The 15,672-nt window shown below is 39.1% G+C and overlaps 1 protein-coding gene across 6 annotated transcripts in view; it reads right to left on the bottom strand.

The window, feature by feature from the left end:
- FAR2 (fatty acyl-CoA reductase 2) overlaps nt 1–15,672 on the bottom strand; it is a 153,101-nt gene that overhangs the window by 38,215 nt on the left and 99,214 nt on the right. For all 6 annotated transcript variants that reach the window (XM_082352219.1, XM_082352218.1, XM_082352220.1 and 3 more), the window contains one exon: nt 13,817–14,045. In XM_082352219.1, coding sequence (XP_082208345.1) covers nt 13,817–14,005 — 189 coding nt within the window. In that variant the 5' untranslated portion in view covers nt 14,006–14,045. The remainder of the gene's footprint in view (nt 1–13,816; nt 14,046–15,672) is intronic.

The following is a 15,672-nucleotide window of genomic DNA, read 5'->3' as shown; positions in this document are numbered from 1 at the left end:
GTAGCATCTTTCGGATTCTCTATGTATAGTATCATGTCATCTGCAAACAGTGACAGCTTTATTTCTTCTTTTCCAATTTGGATTCGTTTTATTTCTTTTTCTTCTCTGATTGCTGTGGCTAAAACTTCCAAAACTATTTTGAAAAATAGTGGTGAGCGTGGACAACCTTGTCTTGTTCCTGTTCTTTGTGGAAATGATTTCAGTTTTTCACCATTGAGCATGATGTTGGCTGTGGGTTTGTCATATATGGCCTTTATTATGTTGAGGTAAGTTCCCTCTATGCCTACTTTCTGGAAGGTTTTTATCATAAATGGGTGTTGAATTTTGTCAAAAGCTTTCTCTGCATGTATTGAGATCATCATATGGTTTTTCTCCTTCAATTTGTTAATATGGTGTAACACACTGATTGGTTTGCTTATATTGAAGAATCCTTGCATTCCTGGGATAAACCCCACTTAATCATGGTGTATGATCCTTTTAATGTGCTGTTGGATTCTGTTTGCCAGTATTTTGTTGAGGATTTTTGCATCTATGTTCATCAGTGATACTGGCCTGTAGTTTTCTTTCTTTGTGACATCTTTGTCTGGTTTTGGTTATCAGGGGGATGGTGGCCTCGTACAATGAGTTTGGGAGTGTTCCTCCCTCTGATATATTTTGGAAGATCTTGAGAAGGATAGGTGTTAGCTCTTCTCTAAATATTTGATACAAATCGCCTGTGAAGCCATCTGGTCCTGGGCTTTTGTTTGTTGGAAGATTTTTAATCACAGTTTCAATTTCACTGCTTGTGATTGGTCTGTTCATATTTTCTATTTCTTCCTGGTTCAGTCTCGGAAAGTTGTGCATTTCTAAGAATTTGTCCATTTCTTCCAGGTTGTCCATTTTATTGGCATAGAGTTACTTGTAGTAATCTCTCATGATCCTTTGTATTTCTGCAGTGTCAGTTGTTACTTCTCCTTTTTCATTTCTAATTCTATTGATTTGAGTCTTCTCCCTCTTTTTCTTGATGAGTCTGGCTAATGGTTTATTGATTTTGTTTATCTTCTCAAAGAACCAGCTTTTAGTTTTATTGATCTTTGCTATCATTTTCTTCATTTCTTTTTCATTCATTTCTAATGTGATATTTATTATTTCTTTCCTTCTGCAAACTTTGGAGTTTTTTTGTTCTTCTTTCTCTAATTGCTTTAGGTGTAACGTTAGGTTGTTTATTTGAGATGTTCCTTGTTTCTTAAGGTAGGATTGTATTGCTATAAACTTCCCCCTTAGAACTGCTTTTGCTGCATCCCATAGGTTTTGGGTCATTGTGTTTTCACTGTCATTTGTTTCTAGGTATTTTCTGATTTCCTCTTTGGTTTCTTCAGTGATCTCTTGGTTATTAAGCAGTGCATTATTTAGCCTCCATGTGTTTGTATTTTTTACAGATTTTTTTCCTGTTATTGATAGCTACTCTTATAGCATTGTGGCCGGAAAAGACACTTGGTATGATTTCAATTTTCTTAAATTTACCAAGGCTTGATTTGTGACCCAAGATATGATCTATCCTGGAGAATGTTCCATGAGCACTTGAGAAGAAAGTGTATTCTGTTGTTTATGGATGGAATTGTCCTATAAATATCAATTAAGTCCATCTTGTTTAATGTATCATTTAAAGCTTGTGTGTCCTTATTAATTTTCATTTTGGATGATCTGTCCATTGGTGAAAGTGGGGTGTTAACGTCCCCTACTATGATTGTGTTACTGTCAATTTCCCCTTTTATGGCTGTTAGTATTTGCCTTATGTATTGAGGTGCTCCTATGTTGGGTGCATAAATATTTACAATTGTTATATCTTCTTCCTGAATTGATCCCTTGATCATTATATAGTGTCCTTGTCTCTTGTAATATTCTTTGTTTTAAAGTCTATTTTGTGTGATATGAGAATTGCTACTACAGCTTTCTTTTGATTTAAATTTGCATGGAATATCTTTTTCCATCCCCTCACTTTCAGTCTGTATGTGTCCCTAGGTGTGAAGTGGGTCTCTTGTAGACAGCATATATACGGGTCTTGTTTTTGTATCCATTCAGCCAGTCTATATCTTTTGGTGGGAGCACTGAATCCATTTACATTTAAGGTAATTATCGATATGTATGTTCCTATTACCATTTTCTTAATGGTTTGGGGTTTGTTATTGTAGACCTTTTCCTTCTCTTGTGTTCCTGCCTAGAGAAGTTCCTTTAGCATTTGTTGTAAAGCTGGTTTGATGGTTCTGAATTCTCTTACCTTTTGCCTGTCTGTAAAGTTTTTAATTTCTCTGTCAAATGTGAATGAGATCGTTGCTGGGTAGATTAATCTTGGTTGTAGCTTTTCCCCCTTCATCACTTTAAATATGTCCTGGCACTCCCTTCGAGCTTGGAGAGTTTCTGCTGAAAGATCAGCTGTTAACCTTATGGGGATTCCCTTGTGTGTGATTTGTTGTTTTTCCCTTGCTGCTTTTAATATTTTTTCTTTGTATTTAGTTATTGATAGTTTGATTAATATGTGTCTTGGCATGTTTCTCCTTGGATTTATCCTGTATGGGACTCTCTGTACTTCCTAGACTTGATTAACGATTTCCTTTCCCATATTAGCGAAATGTTCAACTATAATCTCTTCAAATATTTTCTCAGTCCATTTCTTTTCCTCTTCTTCTCCTGGGACCCCTATAATTCGAATGTTGGTGTGCTTAATGTTGTCCCAGAGGTCTCTGAGACTGCTCTCACTTGCTTCTATTCTTTTTTCTTTATTCTGCTCTGCAGTAGTTATTTCCACTATTTTATCTTCCAGGTCACTTATCCGTTCTTCTGCCTCACTTATTCTGCTATTGTTCCCTTCTAGAGAATTTTTAATTTCATTCATTTTGTTGCTTATCACTGTTTGTTTGGTCTTTAGTTCTTCTAGATCCTTGTTAAACGTTTCTTGTATTTTCTCCCTTCTATTTCCAAGATTTTGGATCATCTTTACTATCATTATTCTGAATTCTTTTTCAGGTAGACTGCCTATTTCCTCTTCATTTGTTAGGTCTGGTGGGTTTTTGCCTTGCTCCTTCATCTGCTGTGTGTTTCTCTGTCTTCTCATTTTGCTTAACTTACTGTGTTTGTGGTCTCCTTTTCACAGGCTGCAGGTTCGTAGTTCCTGTTGTTTTTGGTGTCTGCCCCCAGTGGGTAAGGTTGGTTCAGTGGGTTGTGTAGGTTTCCTGGTGGAGGGGACTGGTGCCTGTGTTTTGGTGGATCAGGCTGGATCTTGTCTTTCTGGTGGGCAGGTCCACGTGTGGTGGTGTGTTTTGGGGTGTCTGTGGCCTTATTATGATTTTAGGCAGCCTCTCTGCTAATGGGTGGTGTTGTGCTCCTGTCTTGCTAGTTGTTTGGCATAGGGTGTCCAACACTGGAGCTTGCTGGTCGTTGAGTGGAGCTGGGTCTTGGCATTGAGATGGAGATCTCTGGGAGATTTTTGCCATTTGATATTATGTGGAGCTGGGAGGTGTCTTGTGGACCAGTGTCCTGAACTTGGCTCTCCCACCTCAGAGGCACAGCCCTGACGCCTGGCTGGAGCACCGAGAGCCTGTCATCCACATGGTGCACAATAAAAGGGAGAAAAAGAAAGAAAGAAAGAAAGAAGAAGATAAAATAAAATAAAATAAAGTTATTAAAATAAAAAATTATTTGAAAAGTTTTTTTAAGTATTTAAAAAAAAAAAAGAAAAAAGAAGAGAGCAACCAAACCAAAAAACAAATCCACCAATGATAACAAGCGCTAAAAAGTATACTAAAAAAACAAACAAAGAAAAAAAAAAGGACAGACAGAACCCTAGGACAAATGGTAAAAGCAAAGCTATACAGACAAAATCACACACAGAAGCATACACATACACACTCACAAAAAGAGGAAAAGGGGAAAAAATAATATATCTTGCTCCCAAAGTCCACCTCCTCAATTTGGGATGATTCTTTGTCTGTTCAGGTATTCCACAGATGCAGGTACATCAAGTTGTTTATGGAGCTTTAATCCGCTGCTTCTGAGGCTGCTGGGAGAGATTTCCCTTTCTCTTCTTTGTTAGCACAGCTCCCAGGGTTCAGCTTTAGATTTGGACCCGCCTCTGTGTGTAGGTCACCTGAGGGCGTCTGTTCTTCGCTCAGACAGGACAGGGTTAAAGGAGCAGCTGATTCAGGGGATCTGGCTCACTCAGGTCAGGGGAAGGGAGGCGTATGGATGCGGAGCGAGCCTGTGGCAGCAGAGGCTGGCGTGACGTTGCACCAGCCTGAGGCATGCCATGCGTTCTCCCGGGGAAGTTGTCCCCAGATCATGGGACCCTGGCAGTGGCGGGCTGCACAGGCTCCCGGGAGGGGCGGTGTGGATAGTGACCTGTGCTCGCACACAGGCTTCTTGGTGGCTGCAGCAGCAGCCTTAGCGTCTCATGTCCGTCTCTGGGGTCCGTGCTGATAGCCGCGGCTCGTGCCCGTCTCTGGAGCTCATTTAGGCGGTGCTCTTAATCCCCTCTCCTCACGCACCAGGAAACAAAGAGGCAAGAAAAAGTCTCTTGCCTCTTTGGCAGTTCCAGAGCTTTTCCCGGACTCCCTCCCGGCTGGCTGTGGCGCACTAACCCCTTCAGACTGTGTTCATGCTGCCAACCCCAGTCCTCTCCCTGCGATCCGACCGAAGCCCGAGCCTCAGCTCTGAGTCCCCGCCCGTCCCGGCGGGTGAGCAGACAAGCCTCTCGGGTTGGTGAGTGCTGGTTGGCACCGCTCCTCTGTGCAGGAATCTCTCTGCTTTGCCCTCTGCACCCCTGTGGCTGCGCTCTCCTCCGCGGCTCCGAGGCTTCCCCCCCTGCCACCTGCAGTCTCTGCCCACGAAGGGGCTTCCTAGTGTGTGGAAACCTTTCCTCCTTCACAGCTCCCTCCCACTGGCACAGGTCCCGTCCCTATTCTTTTGTCTCTGTTTTTTCTTTTTTCTTTTGCCCTACCCAGGTACGTGGGGAGTTTCTTGCCTTTTTCGAGGTCTGATGTCTTTTGCCAGCATTCAGTAGGTGTTCTGTAGGAGTTGTTTCACATGTAGATGTGTTTCTGATGTATTTGTGGGGAGGAAAGTGATCTCCACGTCTTACTCTTCCGCCATCTTGAAGCTCCCCTTCAAGCACATATTTTTTGTAGAAGGTTTCTGCTGGTCTCGTGAAGGTTACTGCTGGTCATGAGGAACAGATGTCACCATGAAGGATTTTAGTGTTTTTCTAGATATGAGGAGATACAAGAATTGGGCTCATAAAATCGACTCCTGAAAATATCTGTTTGAAGACCTGTTCTGCCAGTTTTTCCCAGAGCACAGAGTACCTCATTTCAGCTCTCCACCCTGAACACCTTTCAGGGAGGTGCTGAAAGTTAGCAGCTGCAGCAGCATATGATTTAATCCTTGTAGAGGTAGCTGGCAAGTGCCAGTGGCGAGTGGCAATTAGTTGACAAGAGTCATGTTGAATCCTGTGGTTTGGTGACTTTTTTGAGTGAAATCAGTACAGGCAATATGAAGCTTTTAAGAAAAAGACTTGATGTGATTGGAAGAAATTTAAAAAGAAGGAAAGAAGTTGGACATGTGAAATCATGTCAGTGATTGAATTAACTAGTGAATGGTATTGTAAAAGAAAACAAGAGATTAAGAAATAAATTATTTCTGTTTCTGGGACTTTAAAGAATATCCCCAGGACAAAATCAATTTAAAAAGTGGTTTTTTTTTTTTTCTTAAAAGGAAGGAAATGGCCCACAGGGGAGAGGCTTAACATGCTTCAACTAATCTGAGTTGAGTATCTGTCAAACTGAGAATCAGTTATACTCTTTCAAAAGTGTGTGTTTGTTAATCATGGGAAATTTTAATTCCTGGCAATATTCCCTCAAGTTGTCTCAAGTTTATAAAAGCCTCTTGCTTTTTGTGGGATCATTAGTTTCTTAGGAAAAATAAAAAGTAGTGGGCTTCCCTGGTGGCGCAGTTGTTGAGAATCTGCCTGCCAATGCAGGGGACATGGGTTTGAGCCCTGGTCTGGGAGGATCCCACATGCCGCGGAGCAACTGGGCCCGTGAGCCACAACTACTGAGCCTGCGTGTCTGGAGCCTGTGCTCTGCAACGGGAGAGGCCGCGATAGTGAGAGGCCCGCGCACCGCGATGATGAGTGGCTCCCGCTTGCCACAACTAGAGAAAGCCCTCGCACAGAAACGAAGACCCCAACACAGCCAAAAAATAATAATAATAATAATTAAAAAAAAAAAGTAGTAATGGAACAAAACTGACTTTGGGAATTTAAAATACAAACTTCTGGTTCAAATTGCCTTTGCCTTATATGGAGATTTAACAGAATCATTAATATCAATCAGAAATTCATCTTTTTTTGGAAGTTGTGGACAAGCAGCTTTTACACAGGGTAGCCTGAACCAAACATGAAAATGCTCTTCTTCCTTATAAAAGAGTCTATGAAAATTAACAACGAACTTTTACATAAAATGAAAGTAACTTTTCTGCTGGGTGCTTCTAAATACTCCAGTGATGTCAGAGTGTTGGCCTTTTCTTTGCAGGTGTTATTTGGTTGGAAGTTAATTTGTTTAAACGCATTATTTTTCCTCCTAGGGATCTAATGTCTTCTAAAAACTACCCAACAGTGATAGTCTTGCAAAATGATTCAATAAACTATTTCATAAAATGTTGCTATCTTCCATTGTCTTAAATCTAATCAGTTCTGTGAACTGAGGGCCCCGTGTGTGACCCTGCATGATTCATTACCCAAAACTCTCCAGGGTATTTTAAAGTTGATTTATCTCAGGAGCAGCTGAGAGCTTATTGAGTAATTCACATTTTTCCAGAGAAGTTGACTTAAAATATCCAGTGCAACCTGCCAAGCTCTGCTTTTGTTTATAAATCTGCTTCCTGGTGACATCATACAGGATGGTCCCTCCCTGGAAGCCTTGAATTTTGCTGGTCTTCTCAGATGCTGCATTCTAAACCCAGCACAATCTCATTGTAACCCTTTCCTTACCTGATTAGCTTAAGAGGAAATGCCCAACCATTTCCGGTATTCTCTCAACGAAAATTTTTTTTGTTTTAGATTCTGACCTCACTCTTAATTAACAACCTCACTCTTAATATAAATTCAACTACTTGTGATTTTATTTTTCAGTATGGATATTGTCTTCTTGATGTTTTCTTAAAGAGTTATTCAGAGTAGATTATGACCAACTTAAGAACCTAAATGGATATAAATGGGACATGACTGTTGTAAAAAGGAACACATCTTTAAGGCACTGAAGAACCTCAAAATGCTGTCAACACTTTGAGCTTCATAACTGAATGATTTATTTGCAACTAATTATCTCTTGTCGTGGGGAAGAATCATGTCTTTAAGCAAAGCCGCATTCTAGATAGCAAAATAAATATCAATTTCGCCACTGAAAATTGTTTCTGCTACCTGGAAAGCTAGTTGGTTCATACTTAAATGAGCACATTTTTCATAATAAGAGACCAAGCAGTCAGCTTGGGATTCCTGGGGACCCACAAGTGGGTCTGCGGTTAGCATGTTCACGTCAACATGGGAAATTTGGCTTATTCTCCGTAGAAACTTCTCAGATTTTGTGAAAGAAATTAGGAGAGTTTTCTTAAAAACGATTTTATAGACTTAGAATCGTATTTCTTTCTTTCTTTTTTTTTTTTGAGTCTTACTTTTATTTTTTATTTTATTTTTTTAACATCTTTATTGGAGTATAATTGCTTTACAATGTTGCATTAGTTTCTGCTGTATAACACAGTGAATCAGCTATATGTATACATATATCCCCATATCTCCTCCCTCTTGCGTCTCCCTCCCACCCTCCCTATCCCACCCCTCTAGGTGGTCACAAAGCACAGAGCTGATCTCCCCGTGTGATGAATTTGCTTCCCACTAGTTATCTGTTTTACATTTAGTAGTGTATATATGTCAATGCTACTCTCTCACTTTGGTCAAACTATTTAATTCTGATAAAGTTTCAAAACTAAAAGTAAACTGAACTTATATCTGATGACATAATTTTGGAAATTCGTGATTGCTTTGCTGCCTTATTTATTTACTATCTTAAAAAGTGGGTTTTTTCTTCCACTATAAAAATAAAACATCTTCATTGTAATTGCATTTAGAAAATTCTTTTGGAAAAAGATTATTGTTCTGGTTTTTCACTACAAAAGACAGTGGGTTTTTTTTCTCACGATAAAAGTAAACATGCTCAATAAATATATTTGCACATTATTTATGTGTGTCTCTGGTTGTTTTCTTAGAGTGCCACCTTAATTATCTTTGTGAGAAAGTCCTCAAGGATCGGCCATTAATTCAGATACCTTTCCCTCAATTGATATGTTCCTTTAAGTGGTCTGAAAATACTTAAGGATCTTAGCCATATGTGAGGAAACTGATCCTCTGTTCTGATTCTTAAGTCCCAATTCTATGTGGCCAAAGGATTAAAAATAACTTTCTTTCCAAAGCATTTCCTACTTAATTGTCTCTCTCCCCGAAGGCATGGAAACAGGAAGTGAGAGGTAGTTGCTGTCCATACCGTGAAAGGAAAGGAATGAAGCTGATGAATGAATTTTGATAGCTAGATATCAATAGAACAGATGTTCTCTTGACCATATTTCCTGGGGACACAGTGGGAATCAAAGGCAAACTGGTAACATTTTTATTCATTATGTTTTAAAGAAAGTTTCCAAGCCTCGCATACCTGATACCATTAATCTACCTTCAAGCACACTGTATTACTTAAGGTGGATTAGAATTCATGCATTGTTTTGTGTGACAGGAGGCAAGTACTGAGTAAAAGTAATATCAGGCCCTTCTTAGGAATAAGGCATGGAGGCATTTAAATCACTCTGTCATGTCAAAATAAAGTTCAATGGCAGAATCTAGACTGGATCTTGATTCATACAAGATATTTAATAAATATTTGTAGAATCAGAGGCCTTCCAGAAGAAACTCTTACCCAGACAGGAAAGCTCTTCTGAGTAAGAACCTAGAGTGAGAGTGGTCATACAACAGAAGTAAAGACTGGCTTAAAGAACTGGAGTACATTAAACTTGTTCATTAAACAAATTTGGTTGCTTACCTACAGAGTGTCAAGCACTGTGTCAGATGTGGCAGACACAGTGGGAACACATGAGAGAAATAACGAAAAGGCCTTAGTTTAAAAACTTAATGGGAAAAAATTGGGATAATAAATGTGTTATTGGTTTCGGCAAATCAAATACTTTTGAGCAAATGGTGTATTATTTGACAAAGCTGAGACTCTTCTCACTGAATCTGAAATTAGGAAAGCATAAAATCAGACAGAATTACTAGGAAACCAAAGCTGTCTGGGTATATTCCTTTAAGTATAACCCTGTGTTGAAAAGTTGGTTTTGGGGACCCACATGTTTGGATAACCGACTTGCACCGTTTCCCTCCAAATTCTAACCAAATCGAGGAAAACTAGATTTCATATGGAATAGTTTCACTTTTTAAAGGAAACGTTGCAAAAATACTAAACTATATCATTCTATTTTTATGAAGAAGCCCAGGCACTGTCTTTCTATCTGACCACGTAAGTCAAAATTTATGGAAGTATAATTATTGCCTTTGTTGCAAAAACCAGAAATAGAGACTTAAGAAGAAATGTCCATATTTCAATGTCTTGAGCATTTTGGTGCTATAGTAATTGTTCCCTTTTAAAATGCTCATTTAGACATATCTTCAATAGTGTTACTGTAACAGCAAAGTCTCTTTGAGGCAAAGGAAAGATTTTTAATGACAAAAGAAAAATACTGTTAACTCTGAGGTTGAATTTCGGAGCCCATGTGAAGGAAGGCTTAGCAAAGGGGTAGGTAGGTGAGACTGAATGCTCACAGGAAGCTAACTTTGTATGCTGGATTTGATTCTATTAGGACTATCTTTTTTTTTTTTGAAACATCTTTATTGGAGTATAATTGCTTTACAATGGTGTGTTAGTTTCTGCTTTATAAAAAAGTGAATCAGCTATACATATACATATATCCCCATATCCCCTCCCTCTTGTGTCTCCCTCCCACCCTCCCTATCCCACCACTCTAGGTGGTCACAAATCACCGAGTTGATCTCCCTGTGCTATGCAGCTGCTTCCCACTAGGTATCTATTTTACATTTGGTAGTGTATATATGGCCATGCCACTCTCTCACTTTGTCCCAGCTTACCCTTCCCCCTCCCTGGGTCCTCAAGTCCATTCTCTAGGTTCACGTCTTTATTCCTGTCCTGCCCCTAGGTTCTTCAGAACCATTTTTATTTATTTATTTTTAGATTCCATATATATGTGTTAGCATACGGTATTTGTTTTTCTCTTTCTGACTTACTTCATTCTGTATGACAGACTCTAGGTCCATCCACCTCACTACAAATAACTCAATTTTGTTTCTTTTATGGCTGAGTAATATTCCATTATATATATGTGCCACATCTTCTTTATCCATTCATCTTTCGATGGACACTTAGGTTGCTTCCATGTCCTGGCTATTGTAAATAGTGCTGCAATGAACATTGTGGTACATGACTCCTTTTGAATTATGGTTTTCTCAGGGTATATGCCCAGTAGTGGGATTGCTGGGTCACATGGTAGTTCTATTTTTAGTTTTTAAAGGAACCTCCATACTGTTCTCCATAGTGGCTGTATCAATTTACATTCCCACCAACAGTGCAACAGGGTTCCCTTTCCTCCACACCCTCTCCAGCATTTATTGTTTGTAGACTTTTTGATGATGGCCATTCTGACTGCTGTGAGGTGATACCTCATTGTAGTTTTGATTTGCATTTCTCTAATGATTAGTGATGTTGAGCATCCTTTCATGTGTTTGTTGGCAATCTGTATATCTTCTTTGGATAAATGTCTATTTAGGTCTTCTGCCCATTTTTGGATTGAGTTGTTTGCTTTTTTGATATTGAGCTGCATGAGCTGCTGGTAAATTTTGGAGATTAATCCTTTGTCAGTTGCTTTATTTGCAAATATTTTCTCCCATTCTGAGTGTTGTCGTTTCGTCTTGTTTATGGTTTCCTTTGCTGTGCAAAAGCTTTTAAGTTTCATTAGGTCCCATTTGTTTATTTTTATTTTTATTTCCATTTTTCTAGGAGGTGGGTCAAAAAGGATCTTGCTGTGATTTATGTCATAGAGTGTTCTGCCTATGTTTTCCTCTAAGAGTTTTATAGTGTCTGGCCTTACAGTTAGGTCTTTAATCCATTTTGAGTTTATTTTTGTGTATGATGTTAGGGAGTGTTCTAATTTCATTCTTTTACATGTAGCTGTCCAGTTTTCCCAGCAGGAGAAGTATTTTTAAAACTACAACTGGAGGACAGCTGATGACTAGAAATGAAAAGTCCTGAGCATCCAGGAATTTAGCAAATGGCTGCTGACTGCAGTTTTCTTGGTTTTAAGATACCACCAAGCTCCAGTTTAGTTATTTCTGCATTGGAGATGACAAATTTATGGGTATGTTTTGGATTAGTTAAAATACAAAGCTGATTATTTTATATTTTACATTAACAAAACTCAGAGAAATTTTATTTTGCCTTTTTAACCCCTATGTCAGCTTGGGTGTCCCTATAAACTTAATTAAATTATGATTGATTATATCCCTAATTTAAGATTCTGGGTAAGATTATTGAGAATTTCCAGGTGGCCAGTGATTGGCTTAGATCTGAAGTTTCTGAACAAATCAGTACATGGCATACCTCAGGCCACAGAGGTTGATTCAGACGTTGATATATAACTTAACCCAGGCTGATGAGATGTAAGGAAAATTTTGCTGAGGGTTTCCAGAAAAGAAGTTTCATCGATCTTGGAAGAGAGCTTCAGGGAGAGCCAGCTCTCCTCATCCGAAGATTGCCATAAATGTATGTGAGCAAGATATTATTATCCCATTTTACAGATAAGGAAACTGAGGCTCAGTAGAGTATGTATCTATCTTGCCCACTGTCCCATGGCTAATAATTAGCAGTGCTGAGATTCAAACCCAGGTCAGTCTGCCTCTGAAGCCCATGCTCTTAAGCACCATCTGATAGCAACAGATAGTTCCCAGGTGATATTGATGCTGCTGGTTGGGAGACCACAGTTTAAGGACCACTGTTTATAAAAGTCAACAGCTGACAGTTGTAAATAGCCCAATAGTGGAAACAGGTAGAGATTTGCAAGCCAGTTTCACAAATAAGTTATTTATAGTATAATCAAGATTTCCATACCCAAAGAATAGTTGCTGTGTTATCAAATACAATACATTGAATATAACTATAGGCGAAAATTATGCTGACCACAAGATTCTCTGCCAAAATATTTATCTAGAAATTCATAAGCTGGCTACAAAGCTAAAGAAGCATGTCTCCTACATGATGAAAACAGTCCATTAGGGATGTATAACTGAGCAAGCTGTATGAAGGAGGATCTGAGAGTTTCTTCTCAATTTTGGTTTTATGCCACATCAGCCTTTTTTTCTTATTCTTAAGAACCATTAGTTACAATGCAGGCAGTGTAGGGTATAGGCAAGTGTGCTTGCCTTAGAGCCAGACTGGGGGGTGGGTGTCTGAAGTCTGACTCTCTCATTTACTAACTGGGTGACCTTTGGAAAGTTAATACTTCTGGTCTCATTTATCCATCTGTAAAATTTGGATATTAATTCTTACTTCACAGGGTTGTTGAAAAATCAATGAGGCAAGGCTCATTTGAATAGTGTCTGCCATGTACTAAGTACCCAGTAAGTGCTAGCTATTATTATTTGTCCCACTGCTGAGTTAAGCTATGAGATACAGGAGAGGCTTTTGTGATTCTCCTGATGATGGTTTATACTAAAATCTCATGCTGGTGCCAGAAGATAAAATGTAATCATCAAGCTTACGGAGTGTCTATAATGTGCTGTGCTATCAGATACACAGCTCCAATAGATGTTAGCATGCCTAAACACTGGAAAGAAGACTTTGTAAAAAAAATTTCTTATTTAAATCTTCCTTTTGCCAACCCTAAGTGACCTTGTACTTTCCAAAGGGGTCTACGAACCAGACACGTACATTTAAATTAATTCCCATGGCTATCCTAGGAGGTCATTGTTGTTATTATTCTAAACATTGCAAGCTGGAGGGTAAGAGGTATAAAGTGACAAAAAATTGATAATATGTTTGAGATGAAAGCCTTCAAATTTATAAATTAAGACATGAGATGACATTCATATTTTGGAGGGAGGGGAGTGAGAAGTTTGATACCCAAATGCTCATTCACACATATGTTTCATTTTCCCTTAGAAGAACTTACAGGATAATAGAAATATAATGGGATAATAGAAATATCAAGTTATCATAGATAAAGTATACAACTTGTGGCTTTTAGACAACTGAAAGTATTACTGCATGGCTACTTAGTAATCATATCTGTTTATAATATGATATGATGTAATATGTAATAGACTACCCAAAAATTTGGAGGAAAGCTACCTTAAATTTAAATGAAAATTAGGGAAGAGTTTGGATGACCTTGTGATGGATTTCAAGCCTGGCGAGTCCACTCTGCGAGCTTTAGCATTTTGATTCTTACTCGGCAATTTGCAGAATATAGATTATCCGTTCACCTGTTCTGGACAGGGTCTAAGCACTCTTTCCCTTCCTATGGGAAAACACCACAGATTTCCATGAGCTGTTGCTTGCTATCTTGTTTTGTCTCCTTTCCTCTACCTGCCCAGATATCCTGGCCCCCACCTGCAGTTTGGGGCTATAAGGGAACATTGCAGTGAGTCACCATGCCCTAAGGCTCTTCCCATAAGGCATACCTTACTATTTAGGATCTGGAAAACCCTCTGCTGCAGGGTCTGGCCAGCCTTGGGCCTCACAAGGATGTAAATGACTCTCAGATCTGGGCTGGTGCGAAATAGCTTCTCCATCAACACTTTGCCCAAGAAGCCTGTGGCCCCAGTAATGAGAATGGACTTGCCACCATAGAAATCTGCAATCATGGACATGGCTCTTCCCTTTGTCTTTTATAGCTTCGGAAAGAGGTTCCTGAAAAGAAAGAGAAATAACAAAAGATTACATTCTCAGAAGTGCTAAAATGCAGTCATTTAAAATGTTGCTGGTATTTCCAGGAGCTTTGAATGCAGGAAAAGGTCAGACAGAGTGATAGCATCATGGTTTATTGGCAACACAATTCATTTCAATCAATATTTACTGAGATTATTCTCCAAGCTAGACGTTATGCCAGGAACTGTGGACAAGAAATGAGTAAGACATGGTTCCTGCTCTCAAGGAATTGCTTGTAGTCTGATGGAGGAGATAGATACCTAGAGACCATGAAATATAATATGGTAATGCTAAAACCAAAGAAAGCAGAGAGGAAGGGGGCATAGCAGGATCTGGAAATTTCAGGAAGGCCCCTATAGGTGGTGACACCTGCGGTCAAACTTGAAAAGAGATAAGGGCTGGGGTAAGGGCATTCCGGGCCAAAGAAAGGTCAAAAGCAAAGGTCCAACGTGTGGTGTGGGATGCTCTATGGGGGAATAATACAAAGAATTCAGTGTTATGAGAATGTAAATGATAAGGTTAGGAATAGCCCCAAACCTGTGAAACCAAAGATTAGAACAGGATCAAATTTTAAAAATTATGATGTAATTAGTATTTCAGTTGCAGTTTTATTCAGAGAAAATCATTTCCAAGAGCAAATCTGGTAGTGGGAAGCCAGATGCAGCGCTTGGATGCTGTGCCTTCCAAGAAAAAACACCCCATGCAAACTGAAGTGTTTTGTCTTTAAGCCTGGCCTCAAGATTGTTGATTGGAAGCCGCGGAGCTTTGAAGGATGCAAGGCCATAGTGTGGGAGCAGACTTTCCTTTCTGTCACTGACTTTGCTGCCTGCAGCAAGTCTTCAGCTGTATGTGTGGATAGGATTTGGGTGGATCTTGCAGAACACAGCTCCAGGGACCGGCCCTGACACCAGAGCTTGAAAGAAGAACAAACAAACAAAAAAACAAGTGAAAAAGGCAACACCCTGCCTTTTTCACTCCAGTCAAGTCAACTCCAGTGACTCCTTAATGAAAAATGATTTTTCAAAGTCCTGATGTGTAAATTAATTATAATTTATAGTTTAAAATTATAGTCATAATTTATACTTTGAGTATCTTGAGGCTACATTCTTGGGCAGAACTCTTTGCCTTTGGAGGATTCATTCATTCATGGATTTACTCAACAAATAATTCTGTGCACTTGCCATGCCAGACTCTATGCTAAGTTCTGAAGGTAAACGGTTGAATAAGGCAAACAGATCCTTGCTGTCACTCTAGCAGAGGAGGCCAGTGATACACACATAAATAAATACATAAACAAGTTAATTACAACTGTTACAAATGTAAATAAAACAGGGATCAACGACACAAATCACAATTATCAATGCTATACACTAGGAAGTACTATGGATTTCAAATGTTTGCTATATTCATTGGTTGTTTAAATCCCTTTTATCAAAGGTTGATGTGAGAAATATTAGTTTGAAGAACACATTTGGACCTTGTGCAAAAGAGCAATGAAAGATATTTTTTGTCATGTTACATAATGTTACTGACATTACAATCTATCTAATGATTTTCTCAAGAATTTAGCACTTGGGAAAAGTATTGATTATTTTTGCTTTGCCTGCCT

Source organism: Balaenoptera borealis (assembly GCF_965194805.1).
Source record: "Balaenoptera borealis genome assembly, chromosome: 13".
Lineage (NCBI taxonomy): Eukaryota > Metazoa > Chordata > Mammalia > Artiodactyla > Balaenopteridae > Balaenoptera > Balaenoptera borealis.
The sequence above is the reverse complement of the archived record's forward strand: the minus strand, read 5'-3'. Positions and strand labels throughout refer to the sequence as shown.